The sequence below is a fragment of the Platalea leucorodia genome (genome assembly GCF_965183815.1).
Source record: "Platalea leucorodia genome assembly, chromosome: 8".
Classification (NCBI taxonomy): Eukaryota; Metazoa; Chordata; class Aves; order Pelecaniformes; family Threskiornithidae; genus Platalea; species Platalea leucorodia.
The window spans coordinates 39,359,724-39,384,000 of record NC_138830.1 but is presented as its reverse complement, the minus strand read 5'-3'; the positions used below and the strand labels follow the sequence as shown (position 1 = coordinate 39,384,000).

General features: G+C 35.9%; 1 protein-coding gene across 2 annotated transcripts in view; it reads left to right on the top strand.

Moving 5' to 3' along the window:
• The window catches only part of FTO (FTO alpha-ketoglutarate dependent dioxygenase), a 250,077-nt gene that overhangs the window by 26,797 nt on the left and 199,003 nt on the right, over nucleotides 1-24,277 (top strand). For both annotated transcript variants that reach the window (XM_082319178.1, XM_082319177.1), the window contains exon 2: nucleotides 20,012-20,089. In XM_082319178.1, the coding sequence (XP_082175304.1) occupies nucleotides 20,012-20,089 (78 nt within the window). The remainder of the gene's footprint in view (nucleotides 1-20,011; nucleotides 20,090-24,277) is intronic.

Below are 24,277 nucleotides of genomic sequence, written 5' to 3'. Positions count from 1 at the left end.
GAGACACTTCAGAGATTTTGAATTTCATTACAATTTGTGGAAACAACTTCTAACCTGCGTTTAGTTCAAATTTTGCATAGAGAAGAATGGTGGATTGAGCCCCTTCAGTTATTTACAGCCAAATTGCCTTTCATGGAGATACAAATTATCAAAATCTGAGCATTTATATGTTGTTTTTTTACCATGTAAAAAGTTCTGTGTTAGAAAAGAGAATAATTGTTATCTTTCCCATGGGACAGCACGGTAACTGATGGTCAATGTAGACTGTGTAACAGTAACTACTATGTGCAAAACCGTAAGGCATATAGGATTCACTTTGTGTGGAATTTAATAACGAAAGTTTGAGAGGGCAGCAGTTTAGATTACATAAGAGCTGCAAGACTTTGGAGAGGTATTGTGCTGATGTCAGATGCTTTTTTTCCTGGTTTTGCACTATTCGCTGTGTATCATGCTGCATCATAATTAAATATTGGATTGTGCCCCTATATGACATGACCTTTTTATTTCGTGGTGATATGTGAAGCAATATATTGAGACCCTGTTCTAGCAGTTTGAACGTAGGTTTTCTTCTCCCCAACGCTCCCTTACTCCTGCAGTCGTACTTGACTGCCTTTTTAACCTAGGTCAGCCTTGCTGTGCTGTCCTCCTGCAATGCCATTCCATGCTGCCGTCTCCCTTCTTCCCTATCGCAGCACTCCCCCGTGTCTTTAGGCTCCTGCTGTCTGTTGGCAAGGAATAGAATCACACGTTACTTTAAAGCAACATAATGTTGGGATTCCCCTTCTTTTCTTCAGTGTCAATAGGTCTTGAACTATTAATGCAAATCTTCAAAATGGTTCTTTTAAATTTACACTTGTTTTACATTATTTTATAATTAAGTTTTAGTGTTTAAAGAGAAGAAAGGAATGGAAGTTTTTCAAGTGATTAAATATTAATTTTATTCACATTTAACCCTAATTTACATTAAGGATGTTAACTGAAAGGCATATCTTTTGAATTCAACGTTTTCATTTCCTTCTAGCCTCATTGATGAATAGCTGGATCTTGTCGTGTTCATAAAGGGTGATGGTCCACTGGGATAGAAGGAATAATTGTGATGTCTTGCACTTTCTAGTATGGTCTGTTTGTGATGCTTACTGTTTCCTTAAAAAAAAAAAAAAAAAAAAAAAAAGATTCCCTTTTGTCTAAACTAAAACAGATTTGAAACAAAATCTTGTTTCAGACCATTAGAGAGACCGCCCTGCTTCTCATATAGGTAATTATTTTTCTTTTATTTCAACAACAACATCCTCCTTAAAAATTATGACAGTATTATATTTCAGACATCTTCTTGTTAAAGGCTTCTCTTTTGTTCTTTTGAATGAGACTTTCATAAGCTCTCCCTGCTTAGGTGCTTCTGCTTAAGTCTTATAAGTCTTAAAAGATTGAACAAACAGACCAGCCATAAGCACCTTGAAAACCCAGCCACTCCTGTATTGTCCTCATTTGACATTTGGTATGCAGGTGAAGTTAAGGCTATAGATTATGAAATATTATGCTTCATTTTATATATTTCATATCCAGATTTTTTTGTTACATACAAACTGCGAGATTGATTTTAAGAGACCTGTTTAATCCTAGGCAAGCCTTTTGAGGACTGGCAATTTGTCTTGTCTGTCTTAACAGGACTTCAGTGTTTTGGAAATCTGATTTCTAAAGGTATTTTATTGGAAGGTGTATCAAATGACAATATTGATCATAAAATCTTGTATTAAACATGTGATATCTATTCCAGTACTATGAATTTAGGTAAATAGAAAAATGGTGTGATGCATGCAACTACAACTAGGGGTAAAACCAATCGCTGATGCTTATTTTGATTTGTTTTCAGAGAATTATGTTAACTAAAATGCACTCAGCATACTCCTGTTAAAATCTGTATTTCTTACCTGGGAGTTCTAGTAACATAAAATTTATTTCTGTAATTTAAATTGCTTACAGAACCATGAGTAAAAGTACAGTCTTGGTATGTATAAACTGCTATAGCCTATGTCATGCATTCAGTGCATACACTTGGACAAGGAAGATCCTAGTTTTGTATACTCTACAGTTAGGCATTTTTGCAAATGATACAGACCTTTGTGCACAGTGTTTAATAAATTATTGAACTTTGAAGAACCTTTGAGAAGGAGGGCCTGCATGTGACTGAGCAGTAGACATGAATAAATGTTATCCTCAAGTGTATCTAGCAGACAGTAATAGATGCTTGATCAGACAATATGAACACCGAGTGAATGATGGTAATAACATTAAATATTTACATATAGCAAAAGCATCTTGACAGCAGAAAAGAGACTGTAAGACTGCACACCTGACTGCAGTAAGGAGGATAAAATCCAGTGAATATAGTATACCTTTCTATAGGACAACTTTCTGTTAATAACTAGCAGCATTTCTCTGTAAGATGCATATTATAAAAGTAGTTGTTTGGGACTCACAACTGCTGTATTGCAGTCTGCCCATTTTATATGACATTTTAAAATCTGTGAGTCTTTACTGTCATACAAGATGATTTTCAAGACTTCATTGGTATAATCTCCTGGTGTTGATATCACTCTATACCTACCATAATGTAAAAATGATTACTAAGTTCAAGAATAAGAATTAATAATTGGATAATAATGATATGTTTAATATTAACCAAAAGTACATTTTGACCTGTATGTTATTAGAAGCTCAGAATCACTCTGCTTTACCTTAGTTTTACATTGGATTTTCTAACATAGGAGCTGTCTTGAGGATTGTGTCCAGAAGAAGGTTGTACTGTGGCTATACTCAAAAGAATTCATAAAAGCAAGTAGCAATATCCTTCTCCCTCCTGCCCTCTCCACTGCTGAGCAGTTTCATGGGAGTAAATCCATTTTATTGATGTCGAGTCCTTGAAGCGCATGATACCTGTTTATGTGCCCTTGTTTTGGTTTTTTTGGGGAACCTGCAAATTATGATTGTAGAACAGTTGGTATTGCTTGCGCTGCACTTTTAAAAATAGGTCACACTTGATTTTCCACATAATTTTAAAAGGAAGTTAATGTATCAGAAGCATAGGATAACAACTTAATTTTTATACTGAGGACTAGATGAATTTTGTTAGAGGTTCTTATGCTTTTTAATGCATTCCAAATAGCTTTCAGTTATAGGAAAGAAATAAAACAAAGGTGGCAATAAATTGATTTTTTTTTTTAAATACTCTACGAAGCTTGTATTACTATGCTGAACCTGTTTGCATTTAATGATCTGTCATGTCATGTAATTAAAACAAATGAATATTGAAAGTGAAGTAAAATGGAGTACTATCAAGCCACTTTTTCATATATTCATTTTCTTGTAATAGCAACAGAGAACATAGACCACAATTTCAGAATTTGTTGCTTTAAGTCATCATTGAGGTTGTTTTTTGTTTAGTTCTGTTTTAATACTTTGTGGCAAAGATAATTCCTTGGTAGTGGATGCTGGAAACTTTGTTTTACTTTTTTGCTTAGAATTCTTTCCCTGCTTACTGCTTTTGTTGGAAAGATGCTTAGCAGTTCATTTCTTAGAGATGGCTTCAGCATGGGTAACTATTCAAAGTTCGTAAGTAATTGCCATCCTTGAGATATGAATGATTATGAATGTGGGATATCTAGGGCATATGACCAGTTGAGCATTGGTCAGTCAAGCCTTTCTTGAGGTATAAGGGCAAATACATTTTTCCAGCTGTTAGGGAAAGAATCTTGTGGATCCTGTGGAGGAAATGGTTGGTATACTGCAAGGGGGAGAAGTGTCATATTCCTGCAAATACGTGAATGATATGTTTTACAAAAGGAATGTGACAGAAATTTAACGTGACGTTCTCTTCTTGGATGAGTTTGAGGTAAAAAGTTTCGCAGGTGATAGCTGTTCTGAGAAGCATTCCTCTGTGGCTATAAAATTGATGTGGGCTACAGAGCTAGAATGTTGATAGCTTGATGCTAGTGGATGTAAGCAGAGATGTTTTGAATGGGAACTGAACTGAAGAGAAGCCCAAGTGGGCTCATTCCGCTGCCTAAAACTTGCCCCATATTCCTTGTTTGCTTCTTGGATGTCAAGAATTGGAATTTATGCAGCGCTTAACTTTAAGATTGCATCTGGAATCTAGTAAAGTAGCATACCCCTGGCTTTCAGAGGGCTGTGCATCTCAGGGTCCTTAAGAAAAGATACCTATTTTGGAGTAGATTATCTACATCTATTTCCCAAGGCAACTAGTAGTTTGGGATCTTTTTGGACGAAAACTTCTAACATGCTGATCAGGAGTTACTCTAGTTTAAATCCTCTTTCTTTCTAACACAACTGCTGGTAGATAAAATGAAGTATTCTTCTAAAAACAATAAAATATGACAGGTTCTTACAAGCTTGGACAATAATAATGTAATTCAGTGATCATCAAACTCTGGACTTTTTTTTATTGCTATGGTAAACAGTAGGTTTTTGCTGTTAATACGGCTTTATTTCTCTTGCGGACTCTACAGTTCCTTAACTGTTATACCATTGCTCATTGCTTTGTATCAGCGCATCTTTCCTCCAGTCTCCTCACTTAAGGTTTCCAAGATGCGATAGCAATGAAAGTAGTCCAGGAAGTAAAAGTACTTTCTCTGAAGCTGGAAGTGTAATTTAAGAAGCCATTCTTAAGAGTAGAATCCTATAGGACATGTAAGGAACAAGATTATCTCCCTTTTTTATTTGCTATTTAAAGTAGGGACAATATTGATTCTTGTGGTAGCAGTCTAGCTCCTAAGGCAGGGTATAGATTAAAACATCTGAAGTATATTTGCAGTAGAGGTTTCCAAACTTAGTTACAGTGTGCTGCCCACTCACTGAGTGAAACTTTTCCCAGTTGGATTTCTAAGGGCTTTTTAGTCTTGCAGTATGTAGGCACTTTACATCACAACTATTTGCCTAATACAATAGAAACTTTAATCCACAAGGTTGTGTTGTCTTAATATAACCATCAAGGTGAGAATTTTAACTTGAGAATCTTCTTTCATTGCACATCATTTCAGTGGGGTTTTTTTGATGCAGGTACATAAATGAAGAAGCTTCTTTGTTCATCATATAATCTTCAAGGTCCGGACCCTATAATAGTCAGGATCTGAGCACATGCAAAACCTTGCTAAAATCTTATATTTTGATTTTGCTGAGTTTGGGGTAGGGAAATTACATTAGACAAACTTTCTGCAAGTGTAGTTCTGTTGCAGCCTGTATAATGTTTTCATGAGCAATGTTTTAAAAGCCATTATTCCTCCTCTTCATTCTTCCCCCTCACACTTCTCCTTGCTGCTTCAGCATTTGGAGATATTATTATTCAAGCAATGTCTAAGTATCTTTCTTTACATTTTGTGATAGAGGTTATATTTCAGTCAGAAAAAGCATTTAGTGTCTTCCTGTAGTAGTAAGTCTGCTGTGTGGGGATTTTGGATTTTTTTCAGATTTTGTTTTCTTGTTCCGTAGTATGCAGTTCAAAAATGTACCCTAAAATATATGAGTTTCATTTAGGTTAATGAAGCTAAGAACACGAAATTTAGAGTCATGAAGCACTTGAAGTGGCAATTTAATGCTTATGATAAGAAGCAGCTTTGTTGAGGGTGGTTTTCTACTGAAATTAGTACTATGAAGTATTAATATGTTGCTATCCATTTCATGATGCTAGATGTGGGGTTCAGATGCAGAATTTTTAATTTATTCATCTATATGTAAAGTATCCATAAATAAATGGTGTCTATGTGCTAAATGGCTGGTGAACATAAAGACTTTTACTTGACTTTTCCTGTAAAAATCTTGTGAAATAAAAACGCAGAGACTAATGTCAGGGATTATAATAGCATCTTTTTTGCAGTCTATGCTTTTAACTTGATTTAAGCATGTAAATTTATAGGGGTTTTTTTGCATTGGTAGACAATTGTGCTGGTATTCAATGCAAACATTAATTTATATTCAGCATAAAATATATTTCAGCCTCTTCACAGCCTTTCTTGGGCTAGGTTGCACTGCAAAATTTAGTTAGTTTGCATCAACCTAAGCATTCAACTGCAGTACTAAGCAGCAGAAGCGCAACAGGGTAACGGAGACGTGAAATGGCTGTGATCTCAATTGTAGTGATAATAAATATGGTGGCAGAAGTATATAAAGTGTCAAAATGCAAAGAAGGAATGAAAGTCCGAAGTTTACAGTCTCTAAAACACTTTCTTAAGCTGTGAAAGCACTCCAGATGATGGTGATGACGATAATAATAATAAAGTCCATTCAAACAGGGGAAAAAAAATCGCTTTGAAAATTATTAAGTTGATGGAATATTTTCGTAAAATCAATTTCATAAAACATCCAAGCTATCTAAACCTTCTTGTGCATAGTATAGGCTGTAAAATACACCAGGTTTTGTCCTTTTCAGCAAGGCTTTTCTCTTTTTTTTTTTTGACTGTAAGAGCAGGTTGTAATAAAAATGTATGTAACGCTTTATCAGCTGTTTAGGGAAGCGTACGTTTTAGTTCTAAAGAAAAGGGAGAAGTTTGTCTCATCATGACCTCTCTTTGTCTGTCTTTTCTTGGCAAAGAGTGAGGCTTCTCTTCGGTATTGTGCGGACTCCACACTTGAGCCGAATTAGCTTTTGAACTTTTCATGTACTATAAATCTTAAGAGACAATAAAGTTAAAAGTGCACGTCACTAGGTGGCACTGAAACATCGTTGTATGCCAAGTACAGTCTTGAGCTCTTCATCTGCTCTACTAGAGCTGCCTGGATTTGTAAGTGTCAGGGAGATTGTTTTATTGTTAAAGGGCATAGTGTAATATATTCATCTCCATCCAAGGCAGCCATTTCATGCCCTGAAACATGCCCTCTCACAGCTCTGGCCTGTTGACTATGCTTATTTGGTGTAATAATTAGCAGAATTTCTCACTAACAGCGGTACTTACTAACACCTCACATTTTCCTCTCTGTTTTTGTACGTGATGGATTGTGCATTCTATGAATAAAGTTAAGCGGGTCACAGCCTAAGCCCTGTACAACACAGCTATTTTCTGCACAATAGTTTTGAATGGATATATATTAACTCCTTTTTAATCCCTGTGGTGTGTAATGCAAACAAATTTGAGCCTGTTTGTAATAGGCTATTGAAAACTTGTGAGCACAGAACAGTTAACTTGCCAACTTAAAGAACAAAAGAAATTGAACGAGGAGCTATAGAAATTAGAGTACACTGTCTTTTAACAATGAGATGCTTTAGAAGCCTGTTGTAATTCTTTATGAAGTTTGGTACAGATCACTGTACTTTGTTCTAGAGGTACAATTCTGCCAGGGGAGATTTAGGTTAGATATTAGGGAAAATTTCTTCACGGAGGGAGTAGTTAGGCATTGGAACAGACTGCCCAGGGAAGTGGTACAATCACAGTCCCTGGAAGTATTCAAAAAACATGTGGATGTGGTGCTTAGGGACACGGTTTTGAGGTGGACCAGGCAGTTTGGTTAACGGTTGGACTCGATCATCTCAGAGGTCCTTTCCAACCTTAATGATTCTATGAATTCTCATATGCGTGTTAAAGGTGATCTTTCTGCTGTCATGATGTTCAGTTATGCTGCTTAGTCTGAAAATAGAGGTGGGAAGCCTGAGTTAAACATCTCTTGGGTTTTTTGCACTTTATTGGCTGGAAATGAGTGAGTATGTTGAAAATTGTTGTGATGGAAATAAAAAGAAAAGTTCCTTGAATAAATGCTGTGGTAAGGATCCATGTCGTGTTTTTTTCCAAATGCAGTGGCAAGGACAGATAGAGTTAAGGGTTCCCAAAATTATTAGGTAAAGGTAGTCTTTTTTAGTTAAACTCCTAAGTAAAAATCTAGTGAAATTCCTATGTAATGAATTAATTCAAATAACAGTGATTTGAGGCATTTGTCATATGGAAGCTCAGCTCTGCATGGAGACCATCAAAGCTTTGTCACTCCTCATTTATATGGGAATTACAGCGTATGTAGTGTTAAATGTTGGTCATAAGCTCTTGCAGTTGTCTGATATTATTTAATTTTAAAATCCTCCCTTCCGATAATTTTTTTTTTAATCCTACATTGTTCATTCTTTTTTCACCTGGCCCTTCTTGAATTCTAGTTACCGCTAAAGCAATTCCATTGTAGAAGGGGAAGTAATACAGCATGTTAAGCCAGCAAATAAGAACAAAGGTGGCTCTGGCAGCTTTCTCTTAATGTCAGTTCCTTGCCCTCAGCCTCCCTTATTAATGCATCTGAGCTGCTGTCACTCAGATGGTTTTAACACAGACATGCATACTGTGTGTCAAAAAGGGTGGCCTATATTTTTGAATTTCGGGTTGAGAGTACCCCAACATATGAAACTGCTGTATTAAATTATAAAATGGTTGACTCAAGTCCTGGTAGACTTTCTGAGGGAAATGAAATTTATTTATTCTTGTCTTTGACATATGCTCTAAGGAAGCGAGAGTTTAGAATTTTAAGGTGCCCACAATATTTTCATTTGGACAGAGACTTGCCTGCATGACTTTAAAAATAATTTTATGATAGTTCAGAACAATCCTTCTCTCTGTCACATTGTACTTCCATATTAGGATATTTTTTTTTTGGTGTACGTATCTCTTTTTGTAAAGGGTTTTTACCTCTCCTCACCATCCCTGTTCCTTCCCTTGTAATTTACCTGTGGGCTTTTTGCTGATGTTCTTGTATAACACATACAAATATTTACTTAAAAATACAGTTAGAGACTATTTGGTGCTTTTTCTTTATTGGGTCATTTAATGGGTTCCGTTTTGAATGTTAGCACACAGTTGATTAAACATGCCTGTGTTTTCCTATCAGCCTAGTACAGCTTTAGTATCTGTTACAGATCAGTATGGCTGCCTCTCTTCTTCCTTTGTTTAGAGAATGAACCCAAACCATTCTAGAATGAGCTAGTACTTTTTGTAGGAATTGTTTGGTTATTAAACTTGGCAGTAGGAATATGCAGTAGTATAAGTCTAGGACCTTTTTTCAGCAGAAGGGAGCAAACAGGAGAAAGGAGAGTTGTGGTGAAATCTGGAATGGTCCTCTCTCTGCCAGCCTCTCTCTCTTTCACCTTCAGAAATCCAGCCTGTATTTGAGAATAGCATGGAGAAGGGAAGAGATGATTTTTAAAAAGACTTGTCACTGCTGTACTACTTCACATTCCCAAAGTAGAGACAGTGATGGCAGCAGGACTATCTAGACTCTTAAACCAGTTAGGAATAGAAGTGTGGGGGGAGAAAGGACAGACAAAAGTTTCCCTGAACAAATGTACGTAGAAGACTTCAGAAATAATTTTTGTGCATGTCCATTTTAATTGAGTAGTGCTGCTCTGCAAAATTACGCCTGATCGTTGCAAGCGAGGGAAGAAGTTAGCAAGAAATAAGGTCTGTATATGCAAGTAATAAAAATGAAAACTGGAAATTATGTATTAGCATTTGCAAGAGCTAGGATTGCTTTATTAAGACAGCATTATTTGAAAAAGTAACAGTTCTTAAGTTTGCTCAACAAATGTATTCTTAAGCAAAATGTTGATTTGCATTATGAAATTTGCCTTGGTTTGGCACAAAGCAAATGGCTTAATGGACCTACTTCTTTCAGTGCTCTCTTGTATTTTACCTCTTAGTATACCCTAAGCTTGTTCTTTAAATTACGCAAAGTCAGTTTAAGAATAAGATGTGAAAGAAAATTGAATAGTCCTTCCTTTATCTGTAGTTCTTTAGCCTTATGATAGTACTGTAAATGTTCCAAGTACTATGAAATACAGATCCTGAAAAACTCTTGTCTAAACTTGTATGAGTTGTGAGGCAGAAGCGAATTTCTCACACCGGCTTTAGGACTTCAGTAAAATATATTCTTACAGAAGTAGACCAGGGTCTCGTGATTCACTGACCACTGGTGACTGGCAAAGTGATGAATCAAAACCAAACTGAGGAATAAGATGCATCAAACTTTCAGTCAGTGTGGCTCTACTGCCTCCAGTTTATTTGGTTAGGCTGTATGTGCAGAACTGCTTAAGGAAATATGGATGATTCATTGCAGCCTGCTGGTCTAAACAGTTTGGGAACCACTGAACTAAAAGGTATCATTTAGAAAAACATCCAAACTTGATATAAAAAAGAATTCCCATGAGGGAGAATTCATCTCACACAGTGGTGATCTGCTCCAATAGTTAATTATCCTTTCTTTTAAATTGTGCTCCCTGTTTCTGATCTGAACTTGTCTAACCTTCTTTCAGACCCTGAATTTTGCTAATCGTTGTCTGCCAACTTCAATGTTAAATGTTAGCTTTCTGTTCCCCATGTGGCTTATTCCAGAGGCTGTGAACAAAACAAAGCCTTCAAACTAAACAAAATTAATTAAGTTTGAGTTGTTCATTACATTTGCATTGTTCACTATGAGTTTTTTTCTTTAATTTTACAAAAAAAAAAACCCTCTTATTTCAGCAAACCCCATATAGCAATATCCTTCTTGAACTTATACGCCGTAATTCAACAGTGTTTCGTTAATAGTTGTCTTATTATGAAGTTGAGACAACAACTACAGTTTATAGGTTTTCTAAGTGAGTGTTGTTATCATCATTGGACCAATGGCATAGCTTATGCAAGATTAGGAAATTATTATGTTAAAAATACAAAACAATGTGCATTTATTACACAGGTTACTCTTATAAATGTATAAAATGTTACAAATTGCACTTTTTGCAGCTGAATACTTTACTCCTATACAAATATTGATACATATGTTAAATTTATGTACATAATGTGATCTTTAATTTTTATATCCTTGAAAAACATTTGTAAAAAATGATGCAACTGTATTAACATGGTATTCCTGTGTAGCTTCAAAAATAACATCTCAATGGTTGTGCTGTTTTGGAAATAACATTGACAATTTGTATGATACCAAATTTGTTGTAACCATGATAACAAATCAGTGGTGGTTGCCTTTAAATTGTTTTGGAAGAGGAGGGGTAATTGCACAAAGCTTCTGCTCAAAGGTTCATCTAGTGTGAACAATGTTTGAAGGAAAAACTGTGTTTGTCGTGTCCTTGAAAAGGACAAATCACAGAGACTGAAGAGCAGAGGGAGGAAGTAGGGTGCTGCTTCTGCGGCTGAACCTCAGGAGACCTAGCATACCGCTTCCTTCTGTGTATTCTGTCTGCAGTGATTTTGTTAATTGTGGCATATACTCTCAAGAATTATCTTGCAAAGACCTCCTTTAAAATACATCTGGTGAAATGTGACTAACACAAAAGAAAAGTGTTCCTGGAATACATTTCCTTTTATCTCTAAGGCTTTCAACCATCTTTCTGTCTTTTCATTCCAGAGTGAAGAATACAGTTAAATAATCAAATATGATGTCTTGGAAGGCTGTAAAGGTCTTCAAATTTCACCAAGTTTGTAAGTGCTTTTGTAGTTTCATAGTGCTTATTGTGCTAATAAAATTTCTGGAAAATAATTTAGTTCTGTAAAAAAATATCAAGAGTCAACCATTTTGTAATGGCCTACGAAGATGTTCAAATACTGTGTAATGGGCATGACAGTTACAGTATGTGAAATTTAATGCTCTAGCTCCTTATTGATCTTCCTTGTAGCCGATTGCATGGCACAAGCATTCGCACTTAGCACCTGCTCTTTCTACATTAACACTATCTTCAGCAGTGTTATAAAGGGGTCTTTGGAAACCACACTTGATGCTGAACTTAAGTATTTAAGGAAATATCTATTTTTTTAAGTATCCATTTTATTTTCACTTTACTTCTGATTGCTGTTTCTTCTGGGTGGTGTTTTAACACTTAAAATTCTACCCCCTGCCATTTTTAAGTATCCTTATTACACATTGGATACTTCTACCATTACCTATCAAAATACATTGAGAGTAGAAATCCTGCAAGGCTCAGTATTTTCTGGAAATGATGAAAAGCTGCAAGAAAATTAATTTCATCTTTCATCTTGCTCCTGGTTCTGGAAAACTGTATTAGTGTGACCTGCTCATGTGTGTTTGAAAGTTCGTTGTCTGTCTACATCTACAGAAGTTATAAGCCTGTCACAAAGGTTCTGAATCTGCATCTCAAGCTGTGTCAGCCCTTGGTTTTCATTCTGGAGGTCCTTGATTCATTCTCTGGTTGTTGGTCAGTGTGTTTGCTCTTACTTTGCTACACTAACTAGATATTATACTTTAGAGAAGGTTGTACAATTCCACATTGCAGTTATTCAATGCTTCCCAAAATGTTGTGGTGATTCTTAACAGTTCTTTCTGTTTCCTTGGGCCATTCAAGGAGAAGCAGCACCATGTCAGTGTATTTCCCATTCATAAGCATAGTAGGCCCCTCCTGAGGCTACAGAGCTGTAGTGCCCTGCATTCTGGTAATGGACTTCTGGAGAAGTTAGGCAATATCAGTAACTTCTTAGTGTCATTAGAACGTGAGAGGTGTACAGACAGCAATGCCAAATGTATCCTTGTTTCAACATTAACCCTTGATATAATCTATCGGTTTATTTTATCTGTTTTTGTCTTCTCAGTTAAAGAATTGGTGCTTAGTGTTTCACCACTGGTCAAACCCACTTGGTTTCTTGGGACTGTGCGTATAGGGGTATGTTTGCTACATCATGCAGAACCAATTACTGGTGACAGTCACTAAGGTTTCTGTTTGCCGATTCTTTGGAGGTGAGCTGGTTAAGAACTGCTTGATTAAGAAATCTAGTTTCTCAGCTACTGTTGGCTATTTCTCAGTGAAGTTATGCAAAGAATGGCATGCAGAAATGGCCCAGTGTCCTTATCTAGTCCTTGTGATTCACAAACAAGTTGATCTAGAAGTATCCACTTTTTTAAACATGCGTGCATGCTCTTGTGTCCATATGTATGAGAAGAAAACTGAAGAACTGGAGATCTGATTGAAATGTGGTCGTTATTTTCAAACAAAGTTTGAATGTTCGTACTTCTCACTTAATACAGTTGATCCATTTACCAAGTGCTACCTGCTGGACAAGGATGCACAAATGATAGAGGGAACAAGAAATAGATGATGGTGTCAAGATGCTTGCAGTGATGGTAGAAGTTTATTGACAGGTGTACTGAGGAGGCTTAGGTGCATTTTGTCAGCAAAAAGTGTCTGTGTTTGAACAATTTATCATTTCAAATTTTTATTATGATTACTTAAAGTGCTAATCCATGTGTGACAAATCTACACTCAGTTGCATAAGAACATTGCCAGTTCTGTTCCATTAACAGCCACTGGCCAAAGGAACAATGTTCCTGTAGGTTAAAACAACAATTAAGGGGCCCTTAACACGTCAAGGGGGGGAGAGAGGGGATACTGGTAGCAAAGACATTTTTCACACATTGCTAAGCTGCTTCAATGCATAAATTAACTCTTAGTTCAGTTACATCAGTCAAGTATGTTGTGCATATGCATGACTGGTCTGCGTGTGTGTGTGGACCAAAATCTGGGCCTGTTGATTTATGAGGAAGGGTAAGAGAGGTTGAAATTAGTAAGCAAAGCAAACAGTACCTTTGCAGGAAAGAATATCAAACAGTCTTTTTGACAGCTGCTCAGTTACAAATACTGGTGTTAGACCTGAGGTCTTTGCATTACAGTAGGCTGTTCATTATGTAATTTTTTTCATGACCAGATCACTTGAACTGCTTCCTGCTACTTCTGTAACTGGCCTGGTTTTCAGCGGGTGAGCAAAGGTGCACAATGGTTATATTAAATAACCAGCATACTTTATTGTAGTATAGTTAGGAAATGGATTTATGGGCTATTAAATATTGTTAGAGAGTCCTAGATAATTTTGGTATGAACTTATATAGAATAATAATGCAAATTTTTGTCTTTAATATGAAAATGGTTTTGGTATATAGTATTATTGGGGGGAGCTGTGGTATGCGAAGTGTGGTACAGTATGGTCATATGTCTGCCAGTATGTTTGACAGGCTGGATTATAGAATGTAGCACAGACACGGCTTTTGGTAAGACTTGAGTGTAATGAAGGGTAACCTGGAAATATAAGTTTTTCATGTGAGTAAATGGTGCTGTAAAATTGGCCAGTCCCTTAAGATCTTTTAATGAGTGGAGTTTACAGAAATAATTTGAGGGAAAAAAAAATTCTGAAATCTAATATATGTGATAATAGAGAAATAAAAGCTGTAATAGTGCATTGAGAATGTATTTTTTATTACTCTAGGTTCGTTTCTGACATAACTGGTTTTAGTGAGCCACTTGAATGATCTTGGTTGCTATGAAGTTTTAATAGCTAACACTTGGAAAGCCTTGTAGTTTAAACAAAAGTCAACTTTAAAATCACATTCCTGACTTAAGAAACTGTCCAAAATTTGGTGTATGGGGTTTTTTTTGGTTGTTTTTTAATTTTTTTTTTTATTTTTAAAAACATGTGAGAGAATGTTAGGAAGTAAGGTTGTGGAAGTTCCTGTGAAGTGGTGGCTTTTTTCTAGATGGGGCCTTACTGTTGTGTCACAAAATTTTTACTGTATAAGATATTTAGTCTTCCTCCTTTATAAAGCCATTGAGCTCTCACTTCAGAGCACTAGCCCTTTTCTTCCTGCATGACTTGAAAGAAATCCACATTTTATTATACTTGATTAAAAAAAAAAAAGGATGAAAGAGAAACACAGGCCCTAATGTACATTCTTATGTGGGGAAAAAGCCAATAGAAAGGAGGGATTTTTGGAAAACCAAAGGTTTGCATCTGAACTTGCAATTCAGATCTTTCTCTCATGACAATATGCATTCTCAGAGTGCCTTGCTAAACCTGATAACCTTTTGGAAAACGAAAGACTATTGGGAAAAACAGTATTGGAGATGGAGATGATACTTTCTTAAGCTTTGACTAGAGACCCTTTTTTTAGGAGCTGTCCCAGAAATTTCTGCAAACACATTGGATCGCATTGAAATCAAAAAGACTTAAGTGTCTGTGTTTTACTAATTCTGGTCCCGAGTCAGTATTCTCAAAAGCGTAAAAACTGCAGTGGGCAGTTAGCAAAACTGTTCAGGATGAAAAAATCGGCCAATGTTTTAAGAACTTCTAATGAAAGGAGATAAGGCAGAAGGGCTTCTGTAGGCTCTGAGTGGAGACGATGTTTCAAAGCTACTAGGCCTTCCTTTGCACTCTCCCCTCTAGCAGTATATTGTTCCCTCCTTTAGCCCCAGTAAGATTATTTGTCAGATCTAGACATGAGACAGGTAAAAGTCAGCCTAGATAAAATGTTCAGCTTTCTTTTACCTCTCTTTACTGTAAAATTGCTGGGGGTGGAGGGAAGTAAAAATGAGGAGCATTTCCAATCTTTGCTTTATAAAAAAAAATAAATCATTGACCCGATGAAATTAAGGCAACATTAGGTGGGACTTCAGGTCATTCTAACATGAGTTAGGTAGTGAATCAGGAAATTCAATTATTTTCCAGGGAAGAGTGTAGACGAGTACGTAGAACTGTTTTGCTGGTTGTGCTGTTTTCTCTGCATCAGGCAAGCACCAGCTTGCACCAGCTTGCCTGGAAGGTAGATTGACGAGTCTAGCCAGTTTTCAGCCATCTGCAGAGTATTGAAAATAATTGTTCCCTTATGTGATGTGTATATTTGTAATATATTTGTAAATAATAAATACCTAAGAATTGTTAGAAGACAATAGGAAGTTAAATACAACAGTGAGATATTCAGTTTTTTGTTTGAATCGACTTCTTTCATGTATCTTTTCCACAGCATGATTCATCTTTTGCTTCATTCTGCATAATGCTGATTGTAAGGTGAAAGTAGGTAATCAATAGCTGAAAAAAAGGTTGCTTGCATCCCTTCAGAGGTCAGGAATGTGCCTGTTAGAAGTTTCAAAATACCATCTTTTCTGAAAAAATATTTTTTAGGGAATAATGAGATGGGCTTTTCCAGAATAATGAGTAACAGTCATGTTCTTTGGCAGTCTACTAGTCTGAATAAAGTATATCTTTTTAACTGCTCATCGGAGTGAGTTCTTGTATAAGTAAAAACTAACATCCTTAAATCTTTCATAGGCACGGTTGTATCTGTCCATGTCTTGGACTTGTGTGACTTTACACCCATATGGGATGCTTCTCCAGGTCCAGAGAGATTACTTGGTGTAGCGAAGCTGACATTTTCCCTGAATTCAGGAGAAATGCAGGGCAGCGCACAGGGTTATCTTTTTAGAGGTGAATAATGCTTGCATTGACTTAAGTCTGCTTGTGTGAACAAATGCCATTTCTTCAATAAATTCTTCAGTGCGTTTCATACTAAGTACAGGGAGGGGGAAACAAACTTTTGCTTCTTAATGTTTTCAGTGGTTTTATTAGAAATTGTTGCGACATTGCAGCCTTAAATTTGTTGTCAGAACTAATTTCAATAATATTTCGATGTGATTTCAATAACATTAGTTTTTATAATACATTGTTGCAGCCAAGACAATGATCTGTAAACTGGAAAAAGACTATTGTTGTCTGACTTGTTTGATGATGAAACTAAATGGGAATTCTATGTCTGAAACGCTAAGGCCTTCACAAGCCTTTATAGCCTAGATATTGAACTTTTGTCTTACAATTAAGAGAGAAATGAAACCTTTTGAGAATGGTATTGACACCCTTCCGGCAAATATGTCAGCTGCAAAAATTTTTACACTGTCATGCTTCTTGGCCAGAAAATGTCATTAAGTCCCATCTCTCCCTTATACCACTTAATTTGAAAATAACAAACCATGGGTGTGTAATATAACCGCATTTTAGCCTGTGACTTTGCTGTGTATTAGCTGTGTTTCTGTTATTTCTCCTGCTCTGTAACATACAACACATTACTTCTATTGCCATGAAGAAACTTGGGGGGAAAAAAACCCTCTATGTATAGTGATTGAGAGATTCCAATTATTATTACTCCACTTGCTGAATTTTACAACCAACCATCTCATTAGGAAACCTGTTTATTACTAATAAATGAGCAGAGATTGTTAATATCTGCAGGAAGATACTTCACGTGCTCTGAAATTGGGCATTAGTGCTTCTGATATTCATTCCAGTTATCAGAGTCAGATATAATAGATCCATTAACATTCACAGCAGCCTATGAAATAACATATTTGCAGACATTTTCTCCTTTCTTGAAGGCCCAAGTACAACACTTATGGGGTTTCTTGAGCAGTGCAGAGTGCCTGATGACGTTATGGGGATGGTGCACATAAGATTGTCTTTCACGTATTGGCATTGTTAATGTATATATAAAAATCACATTGGTTTTTAAAGTGCAAGAAACGTAATACTGGTACCTGAACAAACTATTACACTGCTAATAATTTTTAAAATGTAAAATTCAGGTTTAGAAAAATGCTTCAAGTAAAGGCAATTTTTTTTTTTTTTAATTTAGGGGTTTATGTGTTGGAAGAGCCTATAAGGAATGCTTATGTAACAGTGCTTAGACTGAAACATCAGCCAGCTGGTATAGCCAGATCTTCAGTTTTTCTCATTTTTTACTTTTTTGAGGTATTTGTGAGTAGCTTGATATTTTTGACATCTGTGTGACAGCTTCTTGCATAAGAGATGAGCAGCGTTTTATACCACCCAGCTGTGTGTATTAGTCTGTACATCAAGCTGAAGAGCGGCACTTAGCCAGATCTGACAATCAAATGTGAACTAGTACTACCTATACACAAGAGTGCATTTTAATGTTGTGTGCTTTTTGCCAAGAGGCTGGTACTTGACAAAGAAATTGTCGGAATCTCTCTTCTTCCCATGTCTTCCCCCCCCCCCCCCCCCAGATGTGAGTCCATGTCGAAATACATGATTTTTTTCTGCAGTTTAATATGGTTTATCTAGCAGATAACAAAGCCAATCTAATGTTTTCAGTGATTTCATGTAATAAAATTGTAGCAAGCTCTTTCTAATAGAGAAGTGTTATTGTTTTAGAATATGCAGCAAATTAGCATGTCATTTTTTGCAAACTTAATCTGAAGTTACATTATGCTCGGTTTCAGCAATGACTTCATGTCAACATACCAACAGTGTGTCCCCAAAGAAAACTAGAGACCTAGAGACATTACGTTGCTAGTTCATAAATTTCGGTGCTGCTCTTCTCAGTCTTGTTAAGAGTTGGTGATCAGCAGTGTGAGTGTGGAGATGAGTAAGTGAGAGCTACCTGCTCCTATTTTAGTTGGACTGATCTGTTACCTATAAACCTTAAAATCTTCTACACTTCCTCATGGTTTTAAGCCTCTATCATCATCTTTGATGCTTAAATTTGAATAAATGAAATTCACTGTCACAGAATAAAATACACAGTAACACTCTTCATAGTTCAGCTTTCCTTGTTTATGTGTTTGCTATAAGCCAGGAGTTAGTTACTACATGTAATATTTCTTTCTTCATTTTTTAAGTAGGATTGCCAGAATAGGGAAGATCTGTTTTGACCTGTATATGCAACCTGAAAAGATTATGAAAAGAGGAATTTACAAAGGAAAAAAAAAAAAGATTTTTTTTAAGAATGAATTCTCTTTTCTATGGAATAATCAATTTGCAGTGACATCTAGGTGATGAAATATGTAGTCATTCCCATATAACTTGGTTTTACGAAAGTGTTAGTGATACCCTTTTTAAACTTATTCTGTGTTTTCCTTCGTAGTACACCCTTCTCATTCTTTTAAAAACTGTATTCCATTTCCATCTGGTCTTGCTCTTACAACATAAAAGTATTGAGTGAGCTGCAACTTAAATTGTTTCTTGTGATAGCTTTTAAGTGGTTGAATATATTGCAATAAAAATGAGAATTTGAATCCTGTTATCTGAAATATTCCAGCATTATGGCAGATGTAGTTTTATGATCTTTGAGCGGCATTTTTATTAGTAAATATTTGTTAATGAGCGAATTTTGTAAAGAAACCATCCTTGCAAGCAGAAAGAAAGAAGAAATAAAGGAAACTGTATTAATTTTCTAGGCCAATACTTCCACTGTAACAATTTTTACACAGTTGTTAATCTGTACTTATTTTGAGTTAGTGTTGAATTAGACTGCGAGTAGATAAATGTGGATGGACTTGTCATGGATTGGGATTGTTTGATTCCAAAAATCTGATGGCATGTTTCAAGCTTCTCTTGCACTTTCTACATCTTTACCTGCACAATTAATTGTATAATGCATACAAAAATTCTATTTTTATTAATAAAAACCTGGAAAATGCAGTTTGGGGAAAATCAGGCTTTTATCTTAGCAATTTCTTAGTGGCTGTGTTGACTAAATATTGGTGGAGATACTCTCAACCTAAAACAGAAGTAAAAAGGGAGTTGAGAGAACAAGGGGGACAGAGAAAACCTGCTCTCCACAGTCAGCCGGTTCTTAGCGCACTCCCAACATCAAACCCAGTATGTGGCTGGCTGCTGGAATGGCAGGTCTTGAGTATGGCATTTTTAAATATGGTCAGGTTGTAGGGGTTTTGGTGTGCAGTAGGTGATGTTTTCTTTTTCCTTCATACACCCATTTCAGGAAACATTTTAGAGTATGCCCAGCATGGAGGCTCATTGTTTTAATGAAGTATATTATTGAGCCATTTGATGGAATATGAGCTTTGTACCCATTGGATCCACAAATTGAAGTAGAAAATAAAATGAAAAATAAGAAATTAGTATCAAGGTACAAAGTAGGCATTGTTCTGAAGAACTTTAGACCAAGATGGATTTTCATCAGTGTAATACGGACTGATTATTAAATAAACAATTTAGGAGCAAAAATACTCGTGTGCTCTGAAACTATCTAACCTGAATTACTGCTTTGTAAGTGGAAAAGCTCCACTGATTTTTTTGCATCCATTTTTCCTTATTTAATTTTCCAGAATTGAAGGTAGTAAGAGAAATAATTGCACATGCTTGTGTCTTTTTTAATACAGCTAGTTTTATACTTGGCTGTTTTTATCTTGGCTTTTAGTCTAATTTTCTGTTTCAATTTTACCCCTCCAAAACAGAAAAAAAAGCTTCTTGAAGAACTTGGAAACAATAGACTTCCATATGTGACACCAGCTGATGCTGATTTCCATCAATTGGTAATGTATTTCTTTTAACTGTGCTTGTTTTAAACTAAAATGGCTGTTTGCACTGAACAACAAATAAATCTTCCTTCAAAAAGGTACTGTGAAATCTGATATGAAAAAAGTATCCTGATGGCTGATAATGTACTTTCAAGTGGTGCAAAATAAGACCTCCAGAATTGGGATATTCAAGAATGAAAACATTGTGAACTTCATTTATTTTTAGGATTTTGTCCTGAATATCAGTACCTGAGTACCAGGTAACACATGTAACAATGAATCACAGTTTCTTATGCTTTGTTAAAAAAAAAATACACATCACCATTCTTTAAGGTTTTTTGGGGTTTGCTTTTTTCCCCCCCCCCCTTGAGTTGTGAAGAGAATATTCTTTATAGCTCAGATTTGGCAAAATAGGGAAAATATTAACATAGAAATTTGAAATTTTTTGGCTTAATTCTACTTTCAAACAATAAATAACCCTTAAGACTTTGCTTACAAAACGAATTATGGAAACTGAAGTGCGTGCCTCAAATGAAACCAAATAAAAGTAATAACAGGCCCAGTAGCCACATGAGTAGTAAACCAAATGAGTGTATGGAAGAGTATCATGAAATTAATAGAATATTCTGCATCTATCTTGGATCTTTCTAGGTCAGCTACAAAACATATGGCAAGAATTGTAGGTTCAATCAGATCAAATCAGAACAGGGTAAGATGAAAAGCATAAGAAAGAATCTTGTAGTTTGAACAGCTACAGCAAGCATGCTTACATTACAGGCATGTCACCTTTCTTGTATTGACATATGGCTCAAAGATGTATATGGTAGCATAAAAATAGGTCTGACTCTTTCCTTGCAAGGATGAATTTCTCTTTTGCAGGATTCCAAGACCAAGAAAAGTTTAGCACACGCCACACTATAGAAGAGGAAAGATGCATTTATGGGTCAGGTACTGGACTGCGACTCAGAAGCATGAAGTCAAATTCCAGTTTTGCCATGGGATTACAATTGTGATATTGAGCAATCTGTATGCTTCTGTCACCTTTCTTGTTCATTTGGGTTGTAGGGTGCTTAGGGAAAGCATAGTTTTCTCTGCATTCCAACAGTGCTGAACATAGTGGAAGTAAGCTCTTGATTGGGATCTTTAAGAGCTGATAATAATATGAAAACACATAACTTGCTGTTAACCATAAAAGCACTTCTGTGGGTAAGGGCAAGAAAAAGTGTAGAAGAGCTGGAAAAGTGTAGAAGAGCTTAATAGATTTTTTTTTTTCTTTACAAAACAAAAAAACAACCAACCCCAAACATATTCTTTTCAGTCTTAAACTAAACTTCAAGAAGAAGCTCTTCCTCCTTTTGAGACTGAGGCAGCTCACTGTTTTCTCCTTCCTAGTCCTGTTACATTCCCTCCTGTTTCTTCTTTTCTGTCTGTTGCTGCCAAGAGCTGCTATGCCCAGCATCTTTTTCTTTTTTCTCTTTTTGTAAATCCACAGTCTTGTGGAGCTGATGTGAAAAGAAGATGGAGCCAGGGTTGCCCAAGTGGCATCTCATTTGCTCAGTATCAGTAACCCATAAATATAGAATACAATGGGAATAAGATAAGCAGTGAAATCAGACCTGTTCAAGCCCTAATAGAGTTTAGATACATTCTTTTTGCATCATATAGAATTATAGTTCTTGTATAGTGTTTGTGTGCATGCTAGGTATTTTTAAGTATATGTGATAATGGAAAGCATCACAAGCACCTTTTATATTCTTATGGTGGTTATGAAATGTTACTTTAATTGCAGCTGTAGATATTACAAGTTCCATGATGCTTAAATGTACTACAGATGGAGAGGAAAAGATGGGTGAGAGCTTGAAGACAACAAACTGGCAAAATAAAATAGCACATACAGTTTAGTTTTATAGTCTTTCCTGGAGAGACCTGCCTTACTCCTTTAAGGATCCACCCCTTATAAAGTAGTATTCTTTGAACGTGTTGGAAAGGTTAGATAGGATGCAAGTAAAAAAAATACAGTATCCTGTCAGGTGTGGAAATGTACAGTCAGAACAAAACTAAGAAATTCCATCACAAGCAAAACTTCAGTGACATCCTTTTTCAATGCATCTTGCCTGATGAAGGATTTTAGAAATGGGCCCCAAACCATAGGCTGAAACAAGGGAATGTTTAAAGCCAGTTACGAACAAGAAAAAGTCTGTTAACAAGGCAATTCACAAATATCTGAAGTACAAACTGTCATTTCATGATTTAAGTGGCAGTTTGCTTATCAGGGGTCCTTATTGCTGATTTCTAACTTTATTCCATGACTTGAGTCATCCTGTAGGGTGATTCTCTGTATTGAATACCACCAGTAGGAGTGAAAGCATGTGTGTATTTAAAATCACATGTGTAATATTCATATGAAGAATTGAGCATCAAATGTGCTTTTTTTTTTCTGCTCTGTAGTTGCCAGTAACATACCTACTTCTTTCAGACTTAACAGTGAATTGACCTTTAATACTTGCTGTCAGGCTTACAACACAGAGTACACGATGACTCCCCCTTCCCCATCCCCCCAGAACAACAAGGTGTCCAGTGTGAACCCAGCATTCACCCTGTGCTCTGATCCCTTAATGCTTTCCTTATGTAGGACATAGCACAATGACTGCTTGGAGATTTAAAGACGACCAAACTGTTTTCATGTGATGTGTTGGATATGTGTTTCCACTTCCTGGTTTCTTCTGAGATATCAGTGTGGGTCTTTTTTAAGGTAGAATCCTAACTATACTGTGTAAAATTTAATGATAAAATAGTTCTTAAGCATGTAATCTTAAAACACAAGGTAACATACCTCTGACTCGGCTGGCAATAAAATGTGGAAGACGTTACCTCTGCAGTTCAGGAGGGGAATAGAATGCTGTTACCTTTGTAAAAATCTGTGTGCGTCCTTTCTAGTGCATGTTTTCAGGCATTTAGTTGCTTTATATTGTGTTATTATTTCCCTTCTTCTGTTTGTAATAATTGTTTGGAATTTCATGTGTGCAATTCGTGTCAGAAATTCAGTATATTAAGTGGTTTAAAAACATGTAGTAGCAATGACTTTTTAAATATGCCATATTGGCATATGTAATGTGGTTATTGGTTAATCTGGCCTGAGTATGTCCAATATACAGAATTATTTAAAGAAATACTGGGATACTGCTATAGAACTGTTAGTGCTCTTTCTTTTATACATATCATTTGCATAATGAAACAAATCATTCAATAATAATCTTTATATGTCACAACATATGATGTTCTGTCATTCTTAAGTATGATTGTGAAAGGATACTTATGATTCCCATCAACCTATACCCACACATCTGACTGTAGCCTATAGCTGTAAATCCTTAAAATTTGCAGTTACTGATTTCAGTAGTTATTCTGTATAAGGATTTTTTTCACTGTGCTGTTCAAAGGCTGCAGATACAAAGCACTGACTAGAACAAAGTGGATAGTTCAGGACCTCTAAAGAAATCGTTTCAGGCTTTTGGCAAGCTCAGGCGAATTGCGTTTATCAAGTTTATGTTCAGTTCTTTTAATGAAAGCTGGGATCCAGTGTTCTGTGCTGGGGATTGTGGACCTTCAAATAGATATCTGGAACTATTTTCAAGCTTTGGTATTTAAAGTATAGCATGTAAATACAATTGTCAGAAATAATTATTATCTGTAGATACAGGGTTTTTTCATCTCTCTAGGAAGCTAGTTTTTGGAAACCATAAGAGCGTGTAAAGACAGGGAATTAGCTTCACTGTAAAAATTCACAAGAAATGGTGGCAAGGTTTATAGATAAACTACGATTTATTATGTGTAATCATTATTTTTAAAATAGACTTCCTTTTATATTCCCCTTTTTAGTAGAAACAAATGATCCTATAAAGCCACCTCTTCAGTAGTGTAGGATAACAACATGTTATGATGCAAAAGTCAGTTTTCATGCAGTAGAAAATGTGCATACTGACTTACTGCTTGGTTTGTATTTATTTAGAGACACTTTTTCTGGATTTTAAAATTAATTTCCTGAAAGGCAGGTTCAAATCTGACTTGGAATTAGATAGTACTAGTAGAGTGGTTTTGAGTTGCACCAGAAGGAGCCCACAGATGGATTGTAGGTCAGTGTGATGCTTTTGTGCTGGTGGCTTGTATTTGTTTTTTAAAAGCACTTTGAACATAACCTATTAC